Genomic DNA, 25,740 nt, shown 5'->3' on the forward strand with positions numbered 1-25,740 from the left:
TAAAAAGTGATCTAATTTACATATAGATTTGTTTGCTCCAACCGTTCTAACCATCACACCGTAACACTCTTACCCACAAGGCCACAACTCTAATAATATCAATTATCAAACTATTAAAATAAAACAAAAATTTCCACAACTTCTTTAAGTCTATGTACTAAATATGGACCCATAACGTGTCACCAAGTGGAAGAAGATCATATCGATGATCCAATCCTATCCTGTTCCTCCTTTTAAAAAAGACAGGACATGACATTGTGAGACCCACACCACAAACCATTGTTCTTAAATGGTCCCGCCAAGTCGCCAACTGAATCAAATCTAAAACCGAGGGTTACCTATGTTATTAAATATTGACCAAATAACTCTTACATAACCCTCCTTTTTCATTCATATTTGTAGCTTTTTATTATAAAAATGATGGTTTAAGACTTTTATTTGCATAATACAAAAAAGAAAAAGATATTTTAACAAAAGTCCAACCAAAAATCTCTGTACTTCAATCCATCCTAAGGCCATAAACACTATTCTAAAATTTTCTCATTTCTTTACTAGATTACAGAAATTTTTATAAATATTTTACATAACCTAGTGGAATATTATTTTGTATATATTTTTTCAGGTAGGAGATTTTTATATATTAAGTATGTTCCTTTAATTATATTTACCAAAATATTATGTTCCTTAAATTATATATACCAAAAATAAGAGAGTCATAATTTCATAATCTATGGATTAGGCAAAGTTAAAAAATCTGGCGTGTTGCCGAGTCATCTCACTCATCTTCATATATAAACAAATCTCTACCTGATTGCTTTTTTCCGTCTCTGCAACTCTCTCAACTTGATTCTCTCTGATTTATTTAACAAACATATACATATCTATTTACATTTGGTTCTTCAAAACTACGTTTCTTTATCAATCTTTCGTTAGTCTCCACAAGTCTCTTTTCAAATCTCGAATTGGGTTTGATTTGAAAGTAGGAAAGATTAAAACTTTGAAGTAAAAAACATGGAGATGGGTTTCCAGGAAAATGAACAAAATCAAGAATTTGGTTCTCAGGTTGCGAATCTTATGGAGATTGGATCTGGGCATTACGGGTAAAGACCAACCATTTATTTTTAATTTTCAATTTTATTATTTGGGGTAACGAAAAAGCTAAAGTTTCAACCTTTAGTTGAATTTTGATGATCCCATGTTTTGTGTGTGTGTGTGTGTGTGTGTGTGTTTAGGTGCTCACATTATAGAAGACGATGTAAGATTAGAGCACCATGTTGTGATGAGGTTTTTGATTGTAGACATTGTCACAACGAAGCTAAGGTATAAAACTTATGTGTCTGTGTTTTGTGAAGAACAAGTTTTGGTTATAGAGCGAAGGTTATAATATAGAACTAATGTGTTTGTTTGTTTCAATAGGATTCTCTTCACATTGAACAGATGCATAGACATGAACTTCCACGACATGAAGTTTCAAAGGTTTTGAAAAATTCTGAATATTTTGATTATGTTTTGTTCATTGTGATAGCAATATGTATTGATCTTGATTTGTGTTTTTTCAGGTGGTATGCTCACTCTGTGAGACAGAACAAGAAGTGAGTATCTATCCACATTTTGATATTCGTGTATATAACATGTTTCTTGATGCTGAACTCTGGTTGTTTTCTTTAGGTTCAGCAAAATTGCTCCAATTGTGGTGTATGTATGGGGAAGTACTTCTGCTCAAAATGCAAATTCTTTGACGATGATGTAAGTTTTGTAATCGAGTTATCGCCCTTTTTTAGCTGGAATTTGTAGTAATGAGACTCAGATTGGTTGTTTCAGCTTTCCAAGAAGCAATATCATTGCGATGAGTGTGGGATTTGCCGGTATATATTCACTTTTAAACTGGCATTGTAATTTGTGCTTACTAATTCAAACTTGCGAAGTTGATATGTAATCTCATGATGTTGTGTTCAATAGGACTGGAGGAGAAGAAAACTTCTTCCATTGCAAAAGATGTCGTAAGAGACTACAAAACCTCACATGCTTGTTTCCACTAATTCTTGCGTCTTTCGTTGTTTGGAGATCTTATTTTTTATCCTTGAAACAGGATGTTGCTACTCCAAGGTTATGGAGGACAAGCACCGATGTGTCGAAGGCGCAATGCATCACAATTGCCCTGTTTGTTTCGAGGTACAAGAGTAAAACCCACCCCATTTCTTAGTGTAACTTAATGGTATCCTGATTTGGTTTTATTTTGTTCTCAGTATCTGTTTGACTCCACAAGAGATATCACTGTCCTGCAATGTGGTCATACTATGCATTTAGAATGCACGAAAGATATGGGGCTGCATAACCGGTAAAAAGACCTCTCAAGTCTTTATGCAGCCAATAAAAGGAAGTCATTAATAAACAAGAATTAAAACTTTTCTTGATGAATTGTGTAGATACACATGCCCTGTATGCTCCAAATCCATATGTGACATGTCCAATTTGTGGAAGAAACTTGATGAAGAGGTAAGACTCCATAATCTAATGTTTCAATCTCTTGTATGGTCTTTTAATGTTTATTAAGTTTTTTTACATTCAAATTTTGCAGGTTGCCGCATACCCAATGCCAAAACTGTATGAGAATAAGATGGTAAACGAAATATAATTCCATATCATGTTCTTGCTTGTGTTTGTGTATGTGCACATTCTGATTTGGACTTGATGTACTGAATCAGGTATGGATTCTTTGCAATGACTGCAGCGCAAACACTAACGTTCGGTTTCATTTTATCGCGCATAAATGCAGTAGCTGCGGTTCCTACAACACGAAACAGACGCAGAGAGGCTCTGATAGTCACTCTTGCTCTTCTGGAGTGTCTCAGGTTGTTGGTTCGACCGGTTAATTCTTTAACCAGTGCTAGTCTTGGTATCTAAATTTCTCAAGAGAGAGATTATTTGTATTTTCGTAACTATATAGTATCAGTCAATCAATGCATCTGGTTGTTTATATCAGCACAAAATTCAAAAGCTGCTTTGAGCCTATCCAACTCGCAAGTCTAAACGATCCAAAGATAAGTTTGGATCCAATATTTCATAGCCACTAACATAGCCCAAAATAAGTTGTACAATATTTACTATTTTTATCACTCAATATTTATGGGACAGGGGAGAATCTTTAAAAGGAACTTTTGAGAACATTTCTCGGACACTAATCGTGTACTAACTATATGCATGTAATTGACATCATTCTGACACATGAGCATAATATTTTCTACGTGTTTGTTAATAACGTACTCGTTTGTACTGATCAAGTGAAGCTAAAGAACCTAACGTGTTGTGGTTATAGTCGGACATAATTATTTATTGCCTAAAATTCCAAAAGCAATCAAGCTGTAAAACAAGAGTTATGCTGAGCAGTGTTAAATCTGTGAAGCAAATCCAAAATATGGAAATGGAAGAGTATTTTTACAAGGTTTTGAATATGAGTTGTGTGGTTATTGTGGTGTTGTTCCTTACAATGGTTGTGACCAAACTCATCACATCCTTACCTTCCAAGAAGAAGAAGAGTGTTCGTGTCCCTCCCGTTCTTCAAGCGTGGCCTCCTTTGATCGGAACTCTTATCCGCTTCATGAAAGGTCCAATCTCGATGCTAAGAGAGGAATATCCTAAGCTTGGAAGTGTTTTCACGGTGAAGCTTCTTCACAAGAACATAACATTTTTGATTGGTCCTGAAGTGTCGGAGCATTTCTTCAACGCTTTTGAATCGGAACTTAGCCAGAAAGAAGTTTACAGATTCAACGTGCCTACTTTTGGCCCCGGAGTTGTGTTTGATGCTGATTATCCCATCCGGATGGAGCAGGTTCGGTTCTTCGCTGATGCTCTCAAAATCAATAACTTAAGAGGTTATGTCGATCCCATGGTTAGAGAAGCTGCGGTAATTACCCTTACATATAACATAAAACTTTGATACAAATTCTAACATTTAAAATTAATTTTTTTTTAAGTGGTGCTAAAATTAATAGAGTGCAATGATTAATTAATTCTAAATACAATTTTCTTTGAAAAAAAATCTTATTTATCTTTGTTTGTTCTCAAAAACAAAATAGTTAGATAGTTCAGTGCATGGTCAAAGTCCCGATCACCTCTGATTAAAAAAAAAACAAATAATTAGTCGGAATTTGATAAGGGATTCTAAAACAAATATATATTATTGTTTTTGTTTGGTTTGCAAAATTTGAATAGATATATTTCTGAAACCCTTGTACATTGATCTTGTCAGGATTACTTTTCAAAACGGGGAGAGAGTGGTGAAGTGGACCTAAGTGTTGAGCTAGAGCGTCTCATCATCTTAACACCAAGTAGATGTCTTCTAGGTCGAGAAGTCCGTGAACAACTGTTTGATGATGTCTCTGCACTGTTCCACGAACTTGACAATGGAATGCTTCCCATTAGTGTTCTCTTCCCGTACCTTCCCATTCCAGCTCATCGCTGTCGCGACCGCGCCACAGCAAAGCTTGCACAAATCTTTTCCAAAATCATAGCATCTAGAAAACGTTCTGGTGAGTGGTGACAAATCAGAGCACGACATGCTACAATGTTTCATCGACTCAAAGTACAAAGACGGTAGAGAAACAACTGAATCTGAGGTCACTGGCTTGCTCATTGCTGCCTTGTTTGCTGGCCAACACACAAGCGCTATCACTTCAACATGGACCGGTGCTTATCTCATGCGAGACAAACGCTACTTATTAGCCGCAAATTAAGGACGAGCAGAAGAAACTGATTGAAAAACATGGGGACAAGATCAATTATGATATCTTATCTGAAATGGATGTTCTGTTTAGATGCATCAAAGAAGGTTTAAGGCTTCACCCTCCACTGATCATGTTGATGAGAGCCTCACATAGTGATTTCAATGTGACAACTCGAGAAGGAAAAACATATGAGATCAACCAAGTCGCCTTGGTCCAGTGGTAAGGGAGAAAAGTCCCGTCACCTGGGTTCGAGTAACATTAGCTACGGGGGTTCGAATTTTAACATGGTTTCCCCCGGTCCCAAGAGATTAGTCTTTGGGCCTAGGAAGCCTTTAGGATAACTCCTGAGTTATTAAAAAAAAAAAAAAAAAAAAAAAAAAAAAAAAAAAAAAAAAACATATGAGATCCCAAAGGGTCATATTGTCGCAACCTCGCCTGTATTCGCCAACCGTTTATAAAGATCCAGACAATTTCGATCCCGGTAGATTCTCACCGGGTAGAGAAGAAGACAAATTAGCTGGTCCATTCTCATACATCTCCTTGGGAGCAGGTAGGCACGAGTGTCTTGGTGGACCTTTTGCGTACATGCAAATCAAAGCCATATGGAGTCACTTGTTGAGAAACTTTGACCTTGAGTTAGTGTCACCTTTTCCTGAGACTGAATGGAATGCTATGGTTGTTGGAGTTATAGGGAACGTGATCGTCCGTTATAAGCGTCTCCACGTCACTTAAAAACTTTAATACACCCACTTGGTTTGGTTTTCTCCTTTGTGTCTTGTCCTTCCCTAGTTTTAGTTTGTAGTGTTGGTTGTTTGATACTTGCTTGCTTCACTGTAGTCTGTTTTCCTTCTTTTGGCTCTTTTTTGAAGGTAAGAAAAATGAGTTGTATATTACTTCACTGTTTTAGTTCTGTGCCTCTTGAGTCTTGACTCATGTTTCAAGATTTAAATAACAAACGAGTTGTATGTTTTTCTTGAAGTTGTATTTTTTTTTCTTCTAAAGAATTGAGTCGTATACATCACTATTTTGATTCTAATATACTGAAAAAGGTAAATCAATCCATGAGTGGACTATTTATTTTTTAACACTCGTAGACTTATGTGTTACATGGACAAGAAGATCCGGCTCTAGATCTTCGGGACCTACCCGAACCGACAAAGAAATGGCTTTTAGACCTTTTGGTTGTTGGGCTTACCAACGACTTCTCACCCATTTACCCCCAAAAACAAAAACAATTAAATCCTTCAAACACAAGTGCCGCAAGATAAACCTATTTTAATTACTATAGAAAATCCATTATGAAGACAAGAACATAACATCACAGTAGAGAATCACATAATACATTTAGATTTAACATAAATCATCCCCAACTGATTGTAGAGGGAAAAATCATAGAATACAAAAGAAACCCCTATTCTAGTTTCACAACCATGGAGCCAAAACATGAATGAGAAATTGGGGTTTTGGGTTTGAGACCCCAACAAAAAGAAAGAAAAAACAACCACAAGCATAACTGGAGAAAGAAGTAAAATAGCAAACTCTCTCACATAGTATTCACTCTCATTTAGTTAGAGTTAAACCAGGGGAGTTTTTTTTTCTTACTTTCTCAGCACTCTAAATCTAAACCCTAAATGGATCAGACTCTGTCTCCCACAATGGAGCATAACAAAAAGCCCTAATGTACAAAAGATCACTTTCACTTGAACCCTAGAAGTGAGATTAATCCTGGAATTGACCTATGTAATGGTATATTAGATGACTATTAGTACTACTTGAGCAAGAATAAAGATCAGTATCCAGAATTTGTTTTGAGCTCCCGGTCAGTGGAGAAGAACTTTCTGATACTTAGCTTCTGAATAGGATCCATCTGAGAAAACTCTTTTCCTGTTGAACTTGCCACAACCATTGTTGACAATTGGGCATTGGACTGTAACTGGAGGGATCTCGAAGGTCTTAAGAGGCGGTGGTGGGTGGCGCCATTGAGGTAATGGACCGGCTAAGAGGAGTGTCTGAAGTAATGGCCCTGCCTTTATAACAGCTTGTAAGAGCTTACCCTTTTCAGGCAATGGCTTGTCTGGAAACAATGGATCCATAATAATCTCAGTTCCTGAAACTTCTTCAAGCTGAGATGGTGGTGGGTTCATGACATGATCAGTGGGTGACATAATGCTCTCCTCACAATCCGAGGATGAGAAGCTCTTGTTGGATCCTAGTTGTTGAAGCTGAACTTGTTCGTCTTCAATGCTTGAAGCTCCAGATGAAGGAGGAGTTATGTGTTTTTGTTGCTGAAGTGAGTGGCTGTCGAACATGAGACGCTGACATTTCTCTAGAGCTTCGTCTCTTTCTTTGATGGTTTTGGTTAAGATGTCTTTGAGATGGATCAATTGCTCATCTCTCTTTCTTATTTCATCATACGCAAACATCTTTGTTTGGTCCAGCTCTAGTGTTGTGTATAGTAGAGATTGTCTTATTTCTTCTGTTGTCTGTAAAACAAAAGTAAAACAAAAACAATCAGACACACAAAAGAAAGAAACAGAGGAAACAAAACAGAGAATACCCCATAATTTCCCAAAAATGGTGTTCATTGTCACTTGCTATGATTGAGTTTTGGTCAGAGAAGAAAGAGTAAGAAAAAATCTTTAGCCCATCAAGTAATGACTCATGATCTAGTTGAAGATTAAAACCACCTTATGCAAAATCTAGATTTATCTAAGATAGGCAAAGAATAAGAAAAAGTACACCCTCAAGAAATTAGGCAGACATAATACAAAAGCCGAATGCTTTTACTATTCACTCACTCACTAAGGTTTAAAAGAAACAAAGGAAACTCATATATATAAAGAAAAAAACAAATTTACCTTTCCCTGAGAGTAGTAAGGCCAGCCAAGAAGAGCATTGCTTTGGTTATCCATAAATTCTACTAAACTGAGCTTAGAAGATCTTTTGATTCTCTATAATAAACTGTTCGTGTGTGTGAGAGACAGAGAGTGAGAGAGAATGGATTTTAACTTGAGGAGTTAGGGAGGGAAGGACTTTATATATTAGTAAAACTTATTGGACTGCTTAAAGCACATCGAGCTTTTTCAGGTAGCTCTCTTTTGAGTTTTCTCAATAATTTTATTTAATCAACTAAAAGAATTAAATAAATAAAATGATGGCACATGATTGTATCATATCTTGCTACATTATTTCAACCAACGCCACTTTATTATTTACAACGCGCAAACTATTTTAGAAATGATTTATCACTAATATAACTATAAAATAAAGCAAAATATCTCACAACTCATATCAAGTAATTTCTAAGTGGAACAATATTAAAATCATAATATAAGTGGGTGTATCTCTTTTTAATATATAGTTTTTTCTTTTCTTTTCTTCTTCTTTTGCCGGAAGTATTTGGTGGAAGACCTTAGACCAAGATCGTAGTTTACTGACTTTGGTCTCACTCACTCACATTATAGTCTCAACTCTTTAAAAGTCTTTTGTTTTCTTCTTCGGTTTTCTTGGGATGTGCAACACCACTTCTTGTCTTTATCCAAGAAAATTCGAGTAGCACCGAAAAGAGCGGGAACGAATGCTTCTTCAAACACCATTTTTTCTTTTCGATTTTGTGTATATAAATCAAAGAAGCATATATATAGTCAATGAGAAGTGGATTCCAGGGTCAGCAAAAGAGGCAGGTAACCAAACTTTTCCCACCAAAATATTGAGAAAAGTTTATATGGAATCCCTTTTTCAATTATTAAACCGATCACTACTCGTGGAAAAAAAGAAGAGAAAACAAAAAAGTTCTCACTACTCACATCCTCGTTACCAAATGTCACGTGAAAATAACAATCTAAACAGCTCAGTTTCTCTTCTTTTTTCAGTGGATAATAACATCGCTAGATTATAGCCAGAAGCAAAAATGTATCTATCGTTGTTTACTGATATTATATAGTTAGTGTAAGATCTATGATCAATCAGTGTTTATAGCGGGGTACGATCAAGTGTATATCTTGTGTATTATCAACGTATAGTTGACAAAAATTAAAGTTGAGGTAAGAACGTACAATACGAGACAAAACAAATATTCAGTAACTTTTTTTTTAGCTAATGATGAATTATTTTCTAAACGAATTATAATTTTCATTTTGGACTGAGCATAGTTTTATACCATGCATGTGTTAAAAGAAAACCTCGTAAAATGACTAATAGGGTGGCGCAAAATCAATTTTAATTTCTTGGGCAAAACTTTATGATCAGTATTCTTAAATACTTTGTTTAAAATGATTTGTTGACTTTTACTGCAAGTGGAAGTAAAGCAAGGAAAGTAAATCTCCATATTTGGTTCGCTGGGCATGTGTTAAGTGATGATCAGGATTGTGATATTCCTAATATTTTTATATATGTACTAATTATATATAATAATGCCATCCATTAAAAAGAGTGTAAAGGAATAATACTCCCCTTCAACAATTAATATGCAGATGAAAATATATATCCAAAAAGAAAAAGAAAAAAAAAAGTGTTTCCAATAGTAAAAGTAGGGAGACAAGAGTTATCATTTCATGGTCTCTTTCACCAACATCAATAATCTAAGAGCATGTCAAGCACAACTTTGTATATCTTCTTTTCTTTTTATGTTAAGAGCTTTTCACTTTCGTCTGCTTCGGTTTCTTGTGTGAATTCTTCACGTACAAAGATATCTAATGTGAAGCTTCTTGATTCGGTATACTTACTCACGATTTTGCAGTCTAGCTCCAAAACTATACGATGCATAAATCGCACTCGCATAAAAAAAAAACTCAATTCATTAATATATATGAGCCAAAAGTTGTTTAGTCTATGAATCAAACTCAACTTAGTTGTGCGACCAAAAAAGGTCCTAAACTTCAAAAGAAAAAACTCTTGAGCAGGCGGAACCAATTTTAATCAAGGGGTTATTGTTCAAATGGGTCTTTGTGCCACAAAAAGTTTGAAATAGAGCATTTCTGTCCGTGCTTACGGATTTAGGCCTTTTTGTTACGTGAAATGACGATTGTACCCTTTTTTTTTCTTTTTCGTGCTCTGCATCATCTTCATCGCTCCCGATTAACAATACATCTCCGCTGCCAAAATTATCTCCTCCAATAAACCCAAGGGATTCAATTGATTGTCTTTTGAAAAAAAATCTAAACCCTAAATGGATAATATATAGTGAATCCAAGGGATATAATTTTAAACAACTATCGGATCAATTGATTTCTTCGATTAATCATGGGATCATTATCATGGCGGCTTCTGAGTTTCTATAGAAACGGATTTTTGGCGTAGTAGAGATAGCCTGATCTGGTATTAAGGTGACAAGGAATGATGGAAGGTGGTGAAGCAGAAGGGTTTCGGTTGAATCGAGATGGGTTTGGTGGTTGCACGGCGGAGGAGAGCCATCAAAGGTGAATTAGGAGGGTGGGGAGTGATATATCATGGTTTTTGTGGTTTTTAACCATGATATAAAGAGTCTTTTAGTGTCTTTTCATTTGTTTCTAGATTGTTTTTGAGTCTTTACAGGTTTTTAGCATGGAAGGAGCAAAATAGAGCAATTTGGATGTTTTGGAGCATAAATCTTGAAGAATCAATTTGGTCTCGGATGAAAGCAGGAGCATCGACCGACACCAAGATAGGAGGCATCGATCGACACTCATCTCTGCCGACTCAAGACCCAAGTTTTGGAAAATTTACAAATCTGCCCTAAAGTTTTCCATAATTGCAACATAAGTCCCTGACGTGTTTTAGGACATATAAATAGTGTTTTTAGGTTTTTAAAACCCTTAAATTTTATTCTATCAAGTTCTATTTTTCCTGCAACCCTGAGAGATTTTTGAGAGCTATTGGAGAGAGATCTGCTTTGTAGAGAAGAATTTCTAAACTCCTTCTTACTCTTTTTAGTCTCTATTGCTTATTATTCAGAATCATGTCTTGTTCTTCATTGACTATGTCTGAGTAGTTTGCTTGTTAGGTTTAGGGTTTTCACAGAGATTTTATGAATTATTAGATCTGATTATTTAGGATTCTTTATCTTGCTAGATCTTCATCTTAGGTTGTTCTTCATATTAATCCTTGATTGGCCATCTAGAATTAATACCTTAGGAAAATAAATTGATATGAGAATATAATTGTTTTCCTGATAAAACCTTTTGATGAGCAAAATTATTTTCTGCAAAGAGATTTGATTTAATAATTTTGTGAACAATCTAAACCTGATTTTATTGCTGATTTTTAACCTAGAATTTTACAAAAAGATTTGGATTTTCTGGTTTTAAATTTAGATATTATTTGCAGTGAGAACTGATTTAATTTACAAAAGTGTTTAGAGTTCTAGATCTGTTCTTAATTGTTTGAATCCTAATTTATTGATTTATTTAATATTTCATAATTTCCTGAGAAATTCCCTAGGCCTAGCTTTTTGATCTTCTGAATTTACAACAGCTTTATTTAATATCTTGCATTGCTATTTTAATTTTAATCAATTTGTTTAGCATAATTATAAAACTCTATAATTTGTTGTGTAGTCTTGAGTCCTTGTGGAATTCGACCCCTAAGTACTGCATTGATCTCTTAATTTGAGAGAGTAGCTCTAGGGTTTAATTTGAGCATATCAAATTTTGGCGCCGTTGCCGGGGACTCTCTGATCTACCATTAGATTTGAGTTTTTGATTTTGTCTAAATTTTTCTTTTTATTTTCTACTTACACGTTTTTGTTTTTCTTCTCTTTGGTGTTTCAGGTGCATGCCTCCTAGACCTCACACAAGGAGCAACAAGTCTGGTCCTACTGTGAATTTGTCAAACCAAGAGTTGGGAAAACTTGAGCGTGAGAACAGAAAAGCAGCTAAATCTCTGAAGATGGTTAATACGATCATTCTGATGCGAGATGAGGATGGTGCTTTGAGGGATCAAGAGGGCCACTTGCGCAATGAGCACGGCCAAAAGCTGGATGCAGAAGGCAATGTGATTGCTGAACCTGTTGTCAACGAACAGGCTGTAGTGAACCAGCAAGTTGGTGTCGTTGATGATCCGAACCTTGGTGTCGATCGACACCAACCAGGTGGCATCAATCGACACCCTCCTGCAGACGTGCGTGGAGCTGCCAACCACGTACAGAACCCCGTTCGACGACAGGAGAACAACCGGGATCTGATCAGGACCATTGCTGACTACAATCGTGCTGATCTGGTGTATGAGAACCGGTCTGCTATTGTTCCTCCTCCATTCCAGAGGAACGATTTTGAGTTGAAACCTGCGTACTTTCAACTAGTTGGGCAGAGACCTTTCTCTGCTTTGCCCAATGAGAAGCCCTTGGACCATATTGAGCATTTTGAGGATCTGGTGACTAGCATCAAGGCTAATGGAGTGACTGAGGACTTCATATTCTGCAAGCTCTTCCCATACTCACTTGCAGGAGAGGCATCTCAGTGGTTGAAGCAGTTGCCAACTGGATCTTTGACATCTTGGCAACAAGTCAAAGTGGCTTTCCTCAACCATTTTTATGATGATGCAATGTCAGATGAGTTGAGAGTCAAGTTATCCACTTTCAAGCAACGACCAGAGGAAGCTTTCAAGGCAGCTTGGGTGAGATTCAAAGCTTATCAGAGGGACTGTCCACACCATGGTTTTTCAAGGGTACAACTGTTATCTTCTGCAGAGGGTGTGACTGGAAGTATCAGTTAGCTTTGGATGCTGCAAGTCATGGGAATTTTAAGACAAGAATGCCAGAAGATGCTGAAGTTTTGATTGAGAATTTGGCTTCTAGCAATAGCACTAAGGGAGCAGATGCTGAAAGAAAGAGATTGCATGGAGGATTTGATTCAAACCAGTTAGCTTCTGTTAATGCTAAGCTGGATTCAGTGCATAATCTTCTTATGGGTAAGAAATCTGTTCATTTTGCTACTGAGGTTGAGACATATGAGCCAGAACCTGATCAAGGACACCAAGAGGAAGATGTGAACTATGTGTATGGAAATCAGGGACAGCGGTTTGGAAATCAGCAAGGCAATAGGACTTACAGTGGGAACTCTTCAGGCTACACTTCCAAGCCAGAGTATCAGCAGCAACAACAGAACAATGGCTATACAAGGACATATGGGAACTCATCTTATCAGTCTCCACCTCCTAAGACTTCTTCTGAGAGTAGAATGGAGGCCATGCTTGAGCAGCTTCTGCAAGGACAAGAGAATCTGACAGTGACATTCAATGGAAAGATTGACAATGTCTACACTGAGCTGAATGGGAAGATAGAAGCATTAAATGTTCATGTTAAGAAGCTGGAAGTTCAAGTTGCACAGACTGTTGGGTCTGTAAAAAGGCAAGAGAATTATCTTCCAGCAAGAACTGAGTCAAACTCCAGACATGCTTGCAATGCCATATCAATGAGAGATGAAGATGATGGTGAAATTTTTTCTGCAGAACAAGGAGAAAAATCGGCCAATCTGTCGGATCCAGATGATGGCATGGATCGACACCACCTGGGTGTCGATCGACACTCTTCTCAGACGGAACCAGAAGCTGCAAAATCTCAGGTTCCAACAGTTGAGAGGATCTACAAGCCAAAGGTTCCTTTTCCCAAGCCAAGAAAGTCTAAGCAAGAGATGGAGGAAGCTAGATGCAAGGCAATGATGGACAAGGTGATGATTGAGATGCCATTGATTGATGCAGTAAAGCTTTCACCACCACTCAAGCGCTATGTTAAGAGAATGGTATCAAATGGTTTGAGTCCTGAAGAAGGAGCACTGCTTACTAAAGATGTCAGTGCAATTCTGTTGAACCAGCCTGTTCAGAGGAAGAAGGAGAGAAAGCAGGAAGTGGTTGTCTCTAAGGAAGTGAGTGCAATCATTCAATGTAAGACTGCTAAGAAGTTACCAGATCCTGGAAGCTTTGTTCTTGATTGCTCTATCTCTACAGGAAGGTTTGCACACTCACTTTGTGACCTTGGTTCTAGCATCAACTTGATGCCACATTCTGTTGCTGTGAGACTTGGGATGACAGAATTCAAGCCAACTCAGATTTCTCTAATCCTAGCTGATCGCTCTAGAAGAACTCCTGAAGGTGTTTTAGAGGATATTCTAGTTAAGGTTGGCAACTTCATGATTCCCACTGACTTTGTGGTGCTGAAGTATGATCAAGAGCCTAAAGATCCTCTCATCTTAGGAAGATCTTTCTTGGCTACAGCTGGTGCCATCATTGATGTGAAGAAGGGACACATAGCACTAAATGTGGATGGTTTGAGTTTGAATTTCGAGATGGATAAGCTGAGGAGGGCTCCTACTATTGATGGACAGACTTTTTCTCTTGAAAAAGTTTCTGCAACACGAGCATCAGGCTCAGTGTCGATCGATGCCACCAAGATGGTATCGATCGACACCCCTCCACGACCGCGACAATGCTTGTCCAAAACTGATGCTCCAAGTCAGAAACATGTTCCCAAACAGAAGAGTCATCAATCCACACTCCAAAGCCCTCAGGTAAGGCAAAGGTACACCTCTCCTTCTCCTAAACTTCCTCCTATCATCAACAAGAATTTCAAAGAGAGAAAAACTGTTTTGCAGTTAACCAAGCCATGAGATTATCGTAGAGCGCTTGTTTCTTCTGTTGATGATTTTGCAGGACATAAGAGAGGCAAACCAATCCCTAAATCCTGCCCTGGTCCCGTTCCTCAAATCCTTGGCAGACTTCATGCACCTAAAGCTTATACACCACCTTGGATGAAGAGGACTTCAATGCCATGTTTTGCTCCTACGGATGTCTGAGCTCCAACACAGTCAAGCTAATGACTGAAAACAAGCGCTTAGTGGGAGGCAACCCACTGGTAGGTTTTTCTTTTTCTTTTGATTTTGATTTTTATTTATTTTATTTTTATTTTTGCTTTCCTCTTACTTGATAACACTGGGGACAGTGTTGTTTAAGTCTGGGGGAGGTTAGTTACTAACTATGTTTTCTGTTTTTGAGTTTCAGTTGTGTCAGTCAAAACCATAAAGTTTGAGTCAAATTTTTCAAAATTTTTCTTTTTATCTTTGGGAATTATGATATTGACTAATGATTTCTCTTATTTGGCTAACACTCTAATGATTATTTGTTTATGCTTGATCTCAGAACTGAAGCTTAGAAAGACTATGAGCCTTATCAACAATCCTGAAAGCCCTTATTCAATGGATATCTGATTGATCTAACGTTGTCTCAACTTTTATCAGGATTTTAACCGGACTTAATCTCTTACTTTGGGGTTGGAAATCAGTGGACTAGACTTCTTCTTCAGGCCATACAAGACAATGCAATTTTTCAAAGTATGTCTCCCCTCTCTCTTCCCTTCAGTGCTTTAAAAAAAATATAAAGAAAATAAAAGATGAGATGATTTTGATCAGTTTAGAGAGGTAGGTAAATTACCAGTGACCTCATTATTCTACTCTTGAGTCAAATGATCACACAAAGCTTGGAAGTGAGGGGTAGGTAAATTACCGATGACCCCGGTATTCGCTTACACCTTTGATTTAGAAAAAAAAAAAAAAGAGAGAAAAGAACAAATTTTGGAAGTGAGAAAAGGGAGAGGAAAGGAGATGTAAGAAGAATGTCTTGGCCTGAAAAGAGTCCAAATGCCACTGATCAATACACCCAAGGTAAGAATTCACCTTATTTGTGCCTTTAATATTGACTAATGAGATGACAATGGAGATTTCAGAGATTCCAAAGGATTGTGGGATCTGAGTAAGGAATGTTGATGCTAATCATGGTTAAGTATAAGAAGTAAGTTCTTGAGTCAGGTAAATGAAGAGTGTGAATAAGAATCATCATGCAGTTGAGTGAGTTCCCTGTTTTCAAACCTCTTTCACATGTCTAAGCTTATGTTTTGCTTGAGGGCAAGCAAAGGCTAAGTCTGGGGGAGTTGATATATCATGGTTTTTGTGGTTTTTAACCATGATACAAAGAGTCTTTTAGTGTCTTTTCATTTGTTTCTAGATTGTTTTTGAGTCTTTACAGGTTTTTAGCATGGAAGGAGCAAAATAGAGCAATTTGGATGTTTTGGAGCATAAATCTTGAAGAATCAATTTGGTCTCGGATGAAAGCAGGAGCATCGACCGACACCAAGATAGGAGGCATCGATCGACACTCATCTCTGCCGACTCAAGACCCAAGTTTTGGAAAATTTACAAATCTGCCCCAAAGTTTTCCATAATTGCAACATAAGTCCCTGACGTGTTTTAGGACATATAAATAGTGTTTTTAGGTTTTTAAAACCCTTAAGTTTTATTCTATCAAGTTTTATTTTTCCTGCAACCCTGAGAGATTTTTGAGAGCTATTGGAGAGAGATCTGCTTTGTAGAGAAGAATTTCTAAACTCCTTCTTACTCTTTTTAATCTCTATTGCTTATTATTCAGAATCATGTCTTGTTCTTCATTGAATATGTCTGAGTAGTTTGCTTGTTAGGTTTAGGGTTTTTCACAGGGATTTTATGAATTATTAGATCTGATTATTTAGGATTCTTTATCTTGCTAGATCTTCATCTTAGGTTGTTCTTCATATTAATCCTTGATTGGCCATCTAGAATTAATATCTTAGGAAAATAAATTGATATGAGAATATAATTGTTTTCCTGATAAAACCTTTTGATGAGCAAAATTATTTTCTGCAAAGAGATTTGATTTAATAATTTTGTGAACAATCTAAACCTGATTTTATTGCTGATTTTTAACCTAGAATTTTACAAAGAGATTTGGATTTTCTGGTTTTAAATTTAGATATTATTTGCAGTGAGAACTGATTTAATTTACAAAAGGGTTTAGAGTTCTAGATCTGTTCTTAATTGTTTGAATCCTAATTTATTGATTTATTTAATATTTCATAATTTCCTGAGAAATTCCCTAGGCCTAGCTTTTTGATCTTCTGAATTTACAACAGCTTTATTTAATATTTTGCATTGCTATTTTAATTTTAATCAATTTGTTTAGCATAATTATAAAACTCTATAATTTGTTGTGTAGTCTTGAGTCCTTGTGGAATTCGACCCCTAAGTACTGCATTGATCTCTTAATTTGAGAGAGTAGCTCTAGGGTTTAATTTGAGCATATCAGGGAGCGACTATTTAGCCATAGCGGTGGAGACGGCAAAGGAGTAGATCGGAGACGATGACATAGAAGAGGTTTGCCTCAAGAGAAATGTTCAATTTTTCTCGTTCAAAAGATTTTTTGTTGGGTTCCAAACAAATATGAATAAACAATATAAAAAATGTCACAATAGCTCTAGCTTCGTGGAGTCTCCATCTCAAATCTGAACTCATGATTCATAACCATTAAAAGCAAAAAACGAAAGCTCTATACATCAATCCCAATTTCTTCAATCTCAAACCAAAAATACATCAAACCACCTTCGCGAATTGATCACACACATAAAAGTAAAAATAGATATTTTTTCTAGGTTCTCTGCTTCCGCCATCGCTGACTAATATACTCAATTCGATTGATGAAAATTAAACCCTAAGAAAACTAGTAATTGGTGAACCCAAAGAAAAATAGTTAAACAAACTATGCAATTTTTTGTTTTAAAGTTTCAGAAGGTTTTAACTTTTCAAGTTTCTCGTCTCCGTCTATTTCATTCTTCAACAACCACAATCATCATAATTAATAGATTTGCACCTCGATAACAGATTTATATTGCCGAATCAATGCATAAGTTTTCTTTTTTTGTTTAATCTTCATATTCAGAAGATTCAAAATGGAGATGTATGTGTTTGTTGAAGTTGTTCATCACAGAAGAAAGAGAGAACAGAGAAGACTGCGGTGGAGATCGAAGCGTTTGAGTTCAGCTTTTAGAGGGCAATGTCGTCATTTTAGTGCAAAATAAATACCTAAATCTGTAAATACGGGAAAAAAGTCCTAATTAGACAATACCCATGGAAATAAATGCTTATCTCATAATTAACTCTTTTTATCAACTAAACCTACTAAATGTGATTTTATTTATTTAGATATTTACTAATATATATATATATATATATATATATGTATGTTTCTTTTAAATCGTAAATGTTTTTTTTGGTGCAAATTGTAAATGTTAAGATAATAAAAACTGCCGGAAAAAAAAAAGATAATAAAAACTAGTCTGTAACTTTCGGTAACTTTTCATGGTGTTCAACTGTTAATATGGACTAATCTTAGTATATTGACAATTAGTTTTGAGTTATAAATAAACACACATTGGCAGTTATTGATGTGAAACTTTAATATGTTACTTCATAAATCATGAGTCTCTCTAGTATATATGGTTATGAATGTGATGACCCACAATATTTAATGTCTATTAATGCCTTGTGAATATGATCGTGTTGGCAATTTTCACAACAAATATAATTCAGGATAAGAGCTAATTATACGAAGCCACAAACATGGGAGCTATCCATAAATGCACGGGACATGCTTTGCTTCCATTCTTCAGTATCATTATGAATGGAACAAGTTTGTGTGCGTATTAGTTTTATCCTATTTATTAAGATCCTTAAATTCCATATTAAGGGAAACTAGATTGCTTATTTTGTCGGCCAATAATTCAATTCCTCATGATAGTCTTAATGAATCGATGCATCAATTGGTATAGAGAAAGTAAGAAACAAGCAATTCAAATTTACCGTTGTGGCAGTTTAAAAAAAGATTCAATAGTCCATATATACCTTTATGGCAATCTCACATATATGATGATCGTTCACCGCATCATAATACCTATTAATATTCCTAAAATAGCATATTTAACCTCTACCATGCAAAACCACAATAGATGATTGTTTAAGCTGAATCTGTCAAGTCTGTCAACAGAAAATGAGAATCTAGAATCTCTTCCATTAAAAATTAATGTTCGCCCATACTATATATTATTTTTAATTCAAAACCAATTGAAAATAAATATACACATGTCATTATATCATTTAATAATTTAAGTTTTCTTTTTTACTTTTTATATTTAAGGCATGTATAGTTATGTCTATTGATTCTTGTACAGTTTTGTATGTGTTAAAGTCTGCGACTCTGTGATATTACACCAGTGCCGTGCTTATAGGCAAGAGGAAAGGGCAATTGCCCTCAGCCACTAAAATTTAAAAATTTGTTAGGCCACATTTTTTTCCTATTTAGGCTTTATGTATATTTATATTCATAAGATAAATGTCTATGTAAAAGTGGGTTTTTTTTAGAAGCCCATAACAATATTTATAAATCTAATATATAAGGAAATTTTTACACTTGTTTTATACTCTAAATCTAATATAATAATAATACTAATGGAAGATAATTAAGAATAAAAAAAACTATTTGTAGGGTTTAAGAATTCTGAACACTTGTCAATTGATAACCTATTCACCGTGCTGTCTACTCGTTTCACAAACTTTTTTTGCTGTACTTTCATTATTCATAAGAGTTTTTGTGTTCTTTAGTTCTTGTTGGCGTTGTCTTTCGCAGGTATGTTTGATTTTTTTTTTTCTGTTTTCAACTCTGTTTCTCAAGTCTGATTTCGTTGGACATCTAACTATGTTTTATTATAAATTTCAGAAGATGCCTCCGGTACCAACAAGAAGACACACCCCAGGATGGGACAAAACAATAAAGAAAAGAAAAGAGGATGAGTTCATAAAGACTCAACAGAATTCTATGCTAAAGTTTGTGAAAAGAACTAAAATTGGTGGTGATAAATCTGGTGGAAACGAGCATGTTAATACTTCTGTTGATGGTGGGTCTGATGATAATGTGGCTGATCAGCTAGATGGTGAGAATTTGAACGAGGTAGAAGATGAGAATTTGAATGAGCAACAAGATGAGAATGTGGATACGAAAGCACAAGAGGATGAGAACATAGATGCAGGAGGTGATTTTAAGGAATCTCATGGAATTCCTGATATTTGTGATCCAGCTAATTGGGGGAAAATTGATCAGCAATGGATAGATATTATGGTTAAAAAAGGACCTGGACCAAGACAGGAAATTCACTACCACTTTCCTAGAGAAGAGATTGGGGGTAGACATTTTTCTCATTCATATTATACAAGAGAGCTCAGTAACGGAGAAAAACAAGATAGGCGTTGGCTTGTGTATTCAAAAACATTAAACAATCTTGAAGCTTCTCTAAAGCATGGCAATCATTCAGATGTTGATGGGAATGATTTATTTTACGAACTGAAAGTTCTAAAAGAGGTTTTACCAAAAGACTACAAGAGACCTATCGAAGTGTTAGATTTTCTGAAAACAATGGAAGGTTGTTATCCTAATTCTTGGATCGCTTATCGGATATTGTTAACGGTTCCAGTATCTGTTGCCACTGCAGAAAGAAGTTTTTCAAAGTTGAAGTTGATAAAATCTTACCTTCGATCAACTATGTCACAAGAAAGATTAAATTCTTTGGCTATCATATCTATAGAGAGAGAATTGGTTCGAGAGCTTGATTATGTGAGTTTGGTGAATGATTTTTTAGGAAAAAAGGATAGAAAAATTGTGGCTTAGAATTTTTTTTCTTTTCTTCACCGTTGTTGTCTTTAAATTTTTTTTTTTTTGATATTTCTAATAATAAAAGCCACATTTTTCTTACCCGCCCTAAGCCACAATTCGTCTTAGTACGGCACTGTATTACACTGATAGTTCTAGTATGGAAATTTTGACTTCTTGTTTTGTTATGTAACAAGCCAGTTGTTTTCCAGTCACACATAACTAGTCGACCACGATACATCACAAGTTCTTTCAAGTTTTGTTTTTCTTTTTCTTGCGTGTGCTATATATGTCATTATGTGTTCATAGAATTCTGTTGACTAATTAGCCCATTTCACAGTGGGTAGCCATGTTTAGTCGTCTCATGTTTGAAAACATGGAAAACGGAAATTGAAAAATTTAAACTAAAATATATAAAGGTTTCAGTTTTCTAAAACATGGGTAAATGCTAAACTTATGAATTGCTCTGTCTTTCTTATTGAATCATATGTCAAGATTTACATGTTTATATAGAAGAAGAAGTTGCTAAAGAATAGGAAAGAGAATATGTTTAAATAGAAGTTAAACATATCTATTGCCTTAACAATCTAGGGAGAATATACTAAACCGCCTAATACTCCCCCTCAAGATGGCGAGTGAAGATCACGAACTCCCATCTTGCGAAGTAGATAGTTAAATTGTTGTCGTCCAAGTGCTTTAGTAAGAAAATCTGCAACCTGCTCCTCCGAGAAAACATGATGAGTAGAGACTGTACCATCTTGAACCGCATCACGAACAAAATGACAATCATTTTCTATATGTTTTGTGCGTTCATGGAAGATTGGGTTAGCAGCAATGTGAAGAGCCGCTTCATTATCACATAAGAGAGCAATATGAGCAGAGTGTGTGACGCCAAAAGTGAGAAGAAGTTCCTTAAGCCACTTAATTTCGCAGAGAGCCATTGACATAGCCCTATATTCTGCTTCAGCCGAAGAACGAGATACGACCTGTTGTTTCTTCGTCTTCCAAGACACTGGAGAACCACCAAGAGAAACCACATAACCAGTTAAAGAACGCCGGGAGAAAGGACAAGTATTGTAATCAGCATCACAATAGGTGACTAGAGAAAGATCCAGGTCAGAACTTAAGAACACACCCTGTCCGGGTGTTCCTTTCAAGTATTGAACCACTCGAGTAGCAGCTTCCCAATGTTTGAGACGGGGCGTCTTCAAGAACTGTGCAAGTATGTGAACCACATAACTTAGCTCAGGTCGCATAAAGATCAAGTAAACGAGACGACCCACAAAACGGCGATATCATGCGGATTGTCAAAGAGTGGACCATCATCTTTGCCAAGAGTGTGGTTTTGTTCGATCGGTGTATCAAACGGCTTGGAACCAGTCAAACCACATTATGAAATTATATCTAAAGCATACTTCCTTTGAGAGAGATAAATACCTTCTTGAGCCCGAGACACCTCAATGCCAAGAAAATACTTAAGAATCCCGAGATCCTTCATGTGAAAACTTTGACTCATATAAGCCTTGAATTTAGCTGTAAGACTGGGATCATTGCTACTAATTATCAAGTCATCAACGTACACCAAGACATGAAGACGAGTGGTACCGCGGGTATACGTGAACAGAGAGTAATCTTTCCTGTTCTGAGTAAAACCAAATGCAAGAAGAGACTTCGATAACTTGGAGAACCAACAACGGGGAGCTTGTTTCAAGCCATATAGAGACTTCTTTAATCTACACACTTTGGTTTTATCCGCAGCAGAAAAACCAGGTGGTGGTTTCATGTATACTTCCTCTTCAAGATCGCCATGGAGGAAAGCATTATGCACATCCATTTGAAACAAATCCCAATGCTTGGTTGCTGCGACTTTAAGAAGAAACCGGACAGTAGTCATCTTGGCAACGAGAGCAAAGGTTCATTATAATCCTCACCTTCTTGTTGTCTATTACCAAAGATAACAAGACGAGCTTTGTAACGCTCCAGAGTTCCGTCAGAATGATATTTGAGTTTGAAAACCCATTTGCAACCAAGAGCATGTTTGTTTGGAGGTAACGTAGTGACATCCCATGTGTGTTGTTTTTCAAGAGAATCGATCTCAGCTTGCATAGCCTGACGCCATTCAAGATATTGCATTGCTTCGTGAAAACTTGTGGGTTCCATGCAAGCCGTAATTTTTCCAAGAAAAGCCTGCTGGGATGCAGAAAACCGGTGATATGCAAGAAAAGCTGTTAGTGGATAAGTACACTTACTTGAGAGATCTTGATTGGGAAGAGTGAGGAGAGGTTTATCACAAGACATAGCCGAGTTTAGTTGATATCCTGAGAGACTAACATTAGGCTGAGGAATCCTTTTTTCACGGCCAAGTTCCGGAGAAACAACAATATCAGTCGTCACTTTGAGGATCTGGTTCAGTGGGTGACGACGTATCAGTCGGTGGTGTTGGCGGAGGATCAGTAGAAGATGCCGGAGTGGGACGAGCAGTGATGTCTCCCCCTATCGAAGACGGTGAATCAATGTCATCAAAGAAACTAGGATGGACAGTAGAGGGAGAGACAACCGTTAAAGAGTCAGCCGCTGAAGATTCAAAGGAGTGGAAGGGAAAGACATTCTCATGAAAAATAACATCACGGGAAACAAACGGCTTGTCTTTCTTAAAGTCATAGACAATCCATCCTTTCTTGCCGAAGGGATAGCCAAGAAACATGCACCTAACACCTCTTTCTTCAAATTTATCATTGGAGCGACGGACTTTGTGGGCATAACAGAGACATCCAAATGTCCGCAAGGCGTCGTAGGTAGGAGGTTTCTTAAATAAAAGCTCAAAAGGTGATTTTCCGAGAAGAAGAACTGAGGGAGTGCATTTGTTGAGATGAGTGGCGGTGAGAATACTTTCTCCCCAAAACCGTGCAGGGAGCTTGGCTTCAAGCAACAAGGGGATCTCGCCACATTCAGTATATGACGATGTTTGCATTCAACACGGCCATTTTGTTGAGGAGTAGCCACACAAGATGTCTGATGAATTATTCCTTGAGAATCAAAGAACTTGCAAAGACAAATAAATTCTGTTCCATTGCCAGACCGAACGATCTTGACATGTTTGTTTAATTGACGATGCACAAAAGCAATGAAGTTCTTGAGAACATCCGCTACCTCCGATTTTTCAGGAAGTAAATGTGTCCACACCGCTCTTGAGAAATCATCAACAATAGTCAAGAAATAAGATGCTCCGGTAGTTGATTTTTTCACGATAAGGACCCCAAACATCACAGTGAATCATGGAAAATAAATCATCCGCTTTATTAGAACTATCTTGAAAAGAAACACGAGTTTGTTTTGCACGCAGGCAAGTATCACAAAGCTCCTCCAAATCACTAACATTATATGAAAAACCTCCTAAATTAGAAAGAAAAGATAACACTTTTGACGACGGATGACCGAGCCGCCTGTGCCACAAGGCGCGAACATCACTGCGACCAACACGATGAGCCTGAGGAACAACTGCACCAGTCAAGTGATAAACCCCATTGCTCTTCTCACCCGCACCAATCAAAGTCCTTGAAGCTTGGCCCTGTATCGCACAAAAACGTTTCGTAAATATCACAGAACTTGCAATTTCATCCAACAATTGAGAGACTGAGATAAGAGTCATAGATAAATCAGGGGCATAGAAGACTCGATGAAGTACTAATTTCCCCCTGAGATTTAATGTGCCTTGACGTGTGGCCCAAGTAAATCCATCATCCGGTAAGGCAATGGCAATGGGATCGATTTTAAATAAATGTGTCAACAAGTTTATGTCGCCAGTCATATGGTGAGATGCACCAGAATCAATAATGATATCATAGCGACTACTAGTGCCAAAGATGACAAGTTTTTCTGTCTTACCGGAGAGTTTGACGGTGTTGTTTTGCTTCTTACTAGTCACGAAGTTAGCAATCGAGTTCCACTGACTTTGGGTGAGATTTGGGATTCCAGAATCGCTTGTGGAGGAGGTTGAGACATCAGTGGTGTGTGAAATTGCAGGGTGTGATCCTAACAAGCCTACTTGGTGCGCAGAGTAACCACCACGTCCTCCTCTATTTCGTCCTCGAACAGAACCTCGACCACGACTTGAGTGTCCTCGTCCGAGAGTCAGCTGTTCCCCCCACCATTCTGGATAACCAACGAGCTTAAAGCATTGTTGTTTTTCGTGTCCTGTTCTACCACAATGAGTACATGTCATTGAGGTATTGGATTTGGTGATTGAAGTCGCTGTTGCCGTGAAACCAATAACACTGTTTTTACCTTCTGTTCGTCGAGTAGTATTGAGATGGGTCTCTTCTTGCTTAATTTGAGAGTACACACTCTCAAGAGTTAGATCACCAAGTCGGCTGAGAAGATTGGATCTAGCTGTTCCAAATCTGCTGTTGTCGAGACCCATGAGAAACTGATGAATGAACGACTTGTCTTGAATCTTACGGTATTTGGTCATGGAGGAGCAGCGATCATTACCACAACAACAAGTGAAAGCTGCTTCAAAATCGGACAAATCATCCCAATAAACTTTGAGCTTGCCAAAATATTCTTCAACAGTTTGACCTTCTTGTCTGCAAGCAGCTAACTCTGCACGTAGTTGATGAACTCGTGTGTCATCGCTTGTAGAAAATCGCCCTTTCAAAGCTGCCCACATCACTGATGCATCAGAAACAACAGAAATAGATGATCGAAGGTGGGGCTCGATGCTACTGTAGATCCAGCCAATGATCATTGAGTTGACCATATCCCAACGCTCTGCTTCTTTTGTGTCTGTCGTGGATCTGAGGAGAGTTCCGTTAATGAACCCTAGTTTTCTTTTGGTGCGAAGAGAGATGGTCATTAACTTCGCCCATCGTTCATAGTTAGAGCCGTTGAGGAGAATTGGAGTTTGGACATGGCCGGTATGATAAGAGGCATGAAGAAAATAAGGAGAGATCAAGGTTTGATCATTCAAAGATTTGCTTGTTTCTGTTTCTTTGTCGGTATTACCCATATTTGAAGAAAATAGAAAAGAGAAGTTTCAAACGAGAAAGAGAAGAAGAAGAAAAGAAAAAAATAGGGTTTCTAGAGCAATTTGTACAGGCCAAAGGGAGACTTTGATACCATGCTAAACTTCTGAATTGCTCTGTCTTTCTTATTGAATCATATGTCAAGATTTACATGTTTATATAGAAGAAGAAGTTGCTAAAGAATAGGAAAGAGAATATGTCTAAATAGAAGTTAAACATATCTATTACCTTAACAATCTAGGGAGAATATATTAAACCGTTTAATAGTAAATAATGTTGAAATTTTTTTTAGTTTAGAAAAAAAAATCTTACGAAAATAAATTATTTTTGTCTGTGTGTTACATTCTCATTTAGATATTTTAAATTTTATTTATTCTATTACAAATGATTACTTTACTTTTAACGACTTACAAATTATTAATGCAATATATTTTCTGGCAAGTAATTTGACGGAGAATTCCTATTCTAATTTTGTCACAGTCATTTTTTAAATAGTAAACTATAGAATGAAAATAAAAGAT

General features: G+C 36.7%; 4 protein-coding genes and 1 pseudogene across 6 annotated transcripts; 3 read left to right on the forward strand and 2 right to left on the reverse strand.

Annotated features, from left to right (window-relative positions):
* Positions 1-317: 317 nt before the first annotated feature.
* On the forward strand, positions 318-3,010 carry LOC104770641 (E3 ubiquitin-protein ligase RZFP34). 2 transcript variants are annotated; one of them, XM_010495098.3, is made up of 12 exons: positions 318-1,100; positions 1,233-1,320; positions 1,417-1,476; positions 1,560-1,592; positions 1,669-1,746; positions 1,822-1,865; positions 1,960-2,000; positions 2,090-2,172; positions 2,247-2,338; positions 2,427-2,496; positions 2,579-2,620; positions 2,706-3,010. In XM_010495098.3, the coding sequence occupies exons 1-12, from the start codon at positions 1,012-1,014 to the stop codon at positions 2,871-2,873; spliced, it is 888 nt and encodes a 295-aa protein (XP_010493400.1). In that variant the 5' UTR covers positions 318-1,011; the 3' UTR covers positions 2,874-3,010. The 2 variants fall into 2 exon arrangements, 1 of the variants encoding a protein (XP_010493400.1); XR_015592137.1 differs by having other exon boundaries at positions 726-1,100; positions 1,808-1,865.
* A 323-nt stretch (positions 3,011-3,333) lies between these two features.
* On the forward strand, positions 3,334-5,728 carry LOC104770642 (sterol 14-demethylase-like; annotated as a pseudogene). The gene is made up of 2 exons (XR_015592138.1): positions 3,334-3,904; positions 4,250-5,728. The product of XR_015592138.1 is annotated as a sterol 14-demethylase-like (transcript).
* A 269-nt stretch (positions 5,729-5,997) lies between these two features.
* LOC104770643 (uncharacterized) lies at positions 5,998-7,855 on the reverse strand. The gene is made up of 2 exons (XM_010495099.3): positions 7,583-7,855; positions 5,998-7,207 (listed from the first exon to the last, which is right to left on the reverse strand). The coding sequence occupies exons 1-2, from the start codon at positions 7,634-7,636 to the stop codon at positions 6,545-6,547; spliced, it is 717 nt and encodes a 238-aa protein (XP_010493401.2). The 5' UTR covers positions 7,637-7,855; the 3' UTR covers positions 5,998-6,544.
* Positions 7,856-19,080: 11,225 nt separating this feature from the next.
* LOC104772478 (uncharacterized) lies at positions 19,081-20,371 on the forward strand. Its single transcript, XM_010497086.3, has 2 exons — positions 19,081-19,178; positions 19,269-20,371. The coding sequence occupies exon 2, from the start codon at positions 19,272-19,274 to the stop codon at positions 20,211-20,213; it is 942 nt and encodes a 313-aa protein (XP_010495388.2). The 5' UTR covers positions 19,081-19,178; positions 19,269-19,271; the 3' UTR covers positions 20,214-20,371.
* Positions 20,372-23,471: 3,100 nt separating this feature from the next.
* Positions 23,472-25,346, reverse strand: LOC147918778 (uncharacterized). The gene is made up of 3 exons (XM_087504403.1): positions 24,480-25,346; positions 24,081-24,389; positions 23,472-23,763 (listed from the first exon to the last, which is right to left on the reverse strand). Exons 1-3 carry the CDS (start codon positions 25,201-25,203, stop codon positions 23,729-23,731), a joined length of 1,068 nt encoding a protein of 355 aa, XP_087360529.1. The 5' UTR covers positions 25,204-25,346; the 3' UTR covers positions 23,472-23,728.
* Between the last annotated feature and the right edge of the window lie 394 nt (positions 25,347-25,740).

The sequence above is a fragment of the Camelina sativa genome, chromosome 20 (genome assembly GCF_030686135.1).
Source record: "Camelina sativa cultivar CO46 ecotype springtype chromosome 20, ASM3068613v1".
NCBI classification, from domain to species: Eukaryota; Viridiplantae; Streptophyta; class Magnoliopsida; order Brassicales; family Brassicaceae; genus Camelina; species Camelina sativa.

Excerpts from the sequence above, each read along its gene's own strand:
- LOC104770641 (XM_010495098.3), top strand. The coding sequence starts at position 1,012 with ATGGAGATGGGTTTCCAGGAAAATGAACAAAATCAAGAATTTGGTTCT. Across the intron at positions 1,477-1,559 it reads CACGACATGAAGTTTCAAAG|GTGGTATGCTCACTCTGTGA; the intron begins GTTTTGAAAAAT and ends GTGTTTTTTCAG. Across the intron at positions 1,866-1,959 it reads GATGAGTGTGGGATTTGCCG|GACTGGAGGAGAAGAAAACT; the intron begins GTATATATTCAC and ends TGTGTTCAATAG.
- LOC104770643 (XM_010495099.3), bottom strand. The coding sequence starts at position 7,636 with ATGGATAACCAAAGCAATGCTCTTCTTGGCTGGCCTTACTACTCTCAG. Across the intron at positions 7,208-7,582 it reads CTTACTACTCTCAGGGAAAG|ACAACAGAAGAAATAAGACA; the intron begins GTAAATTTGTTT and ends TTTGTTTTACAG.
- LOC104772478 (XM_010497086.3), top strand. The coding sequence starts at position 19,272 with ATGCCTCCGGTACCAACAAGAAGACACACCCCAGGATGGGACAAAACA.
- LOC147918778 (XM_087504403.1), bottom strand. The coding sequence starts at position 25,203 with ATGGGTAATACCGACAAAGAAACAGAAACAAGCAAATCTTTGAATGAT. Across the intron at positions 24,390-24,479 it reads TACTACTCGACGAACAGAAG|GACACGAAAAACAACAATGC; the intron begins GTAAAAACAGTG and ends GTGGTAGAACAG. Across the intron at positions 23,764-24,080 it reads CAACACCGTCAAACTCTCCG|GGCCAAGCTTCAAGGACTTT; the intron begins GTAAGACAGAAA and ends TGTGCGATACAG.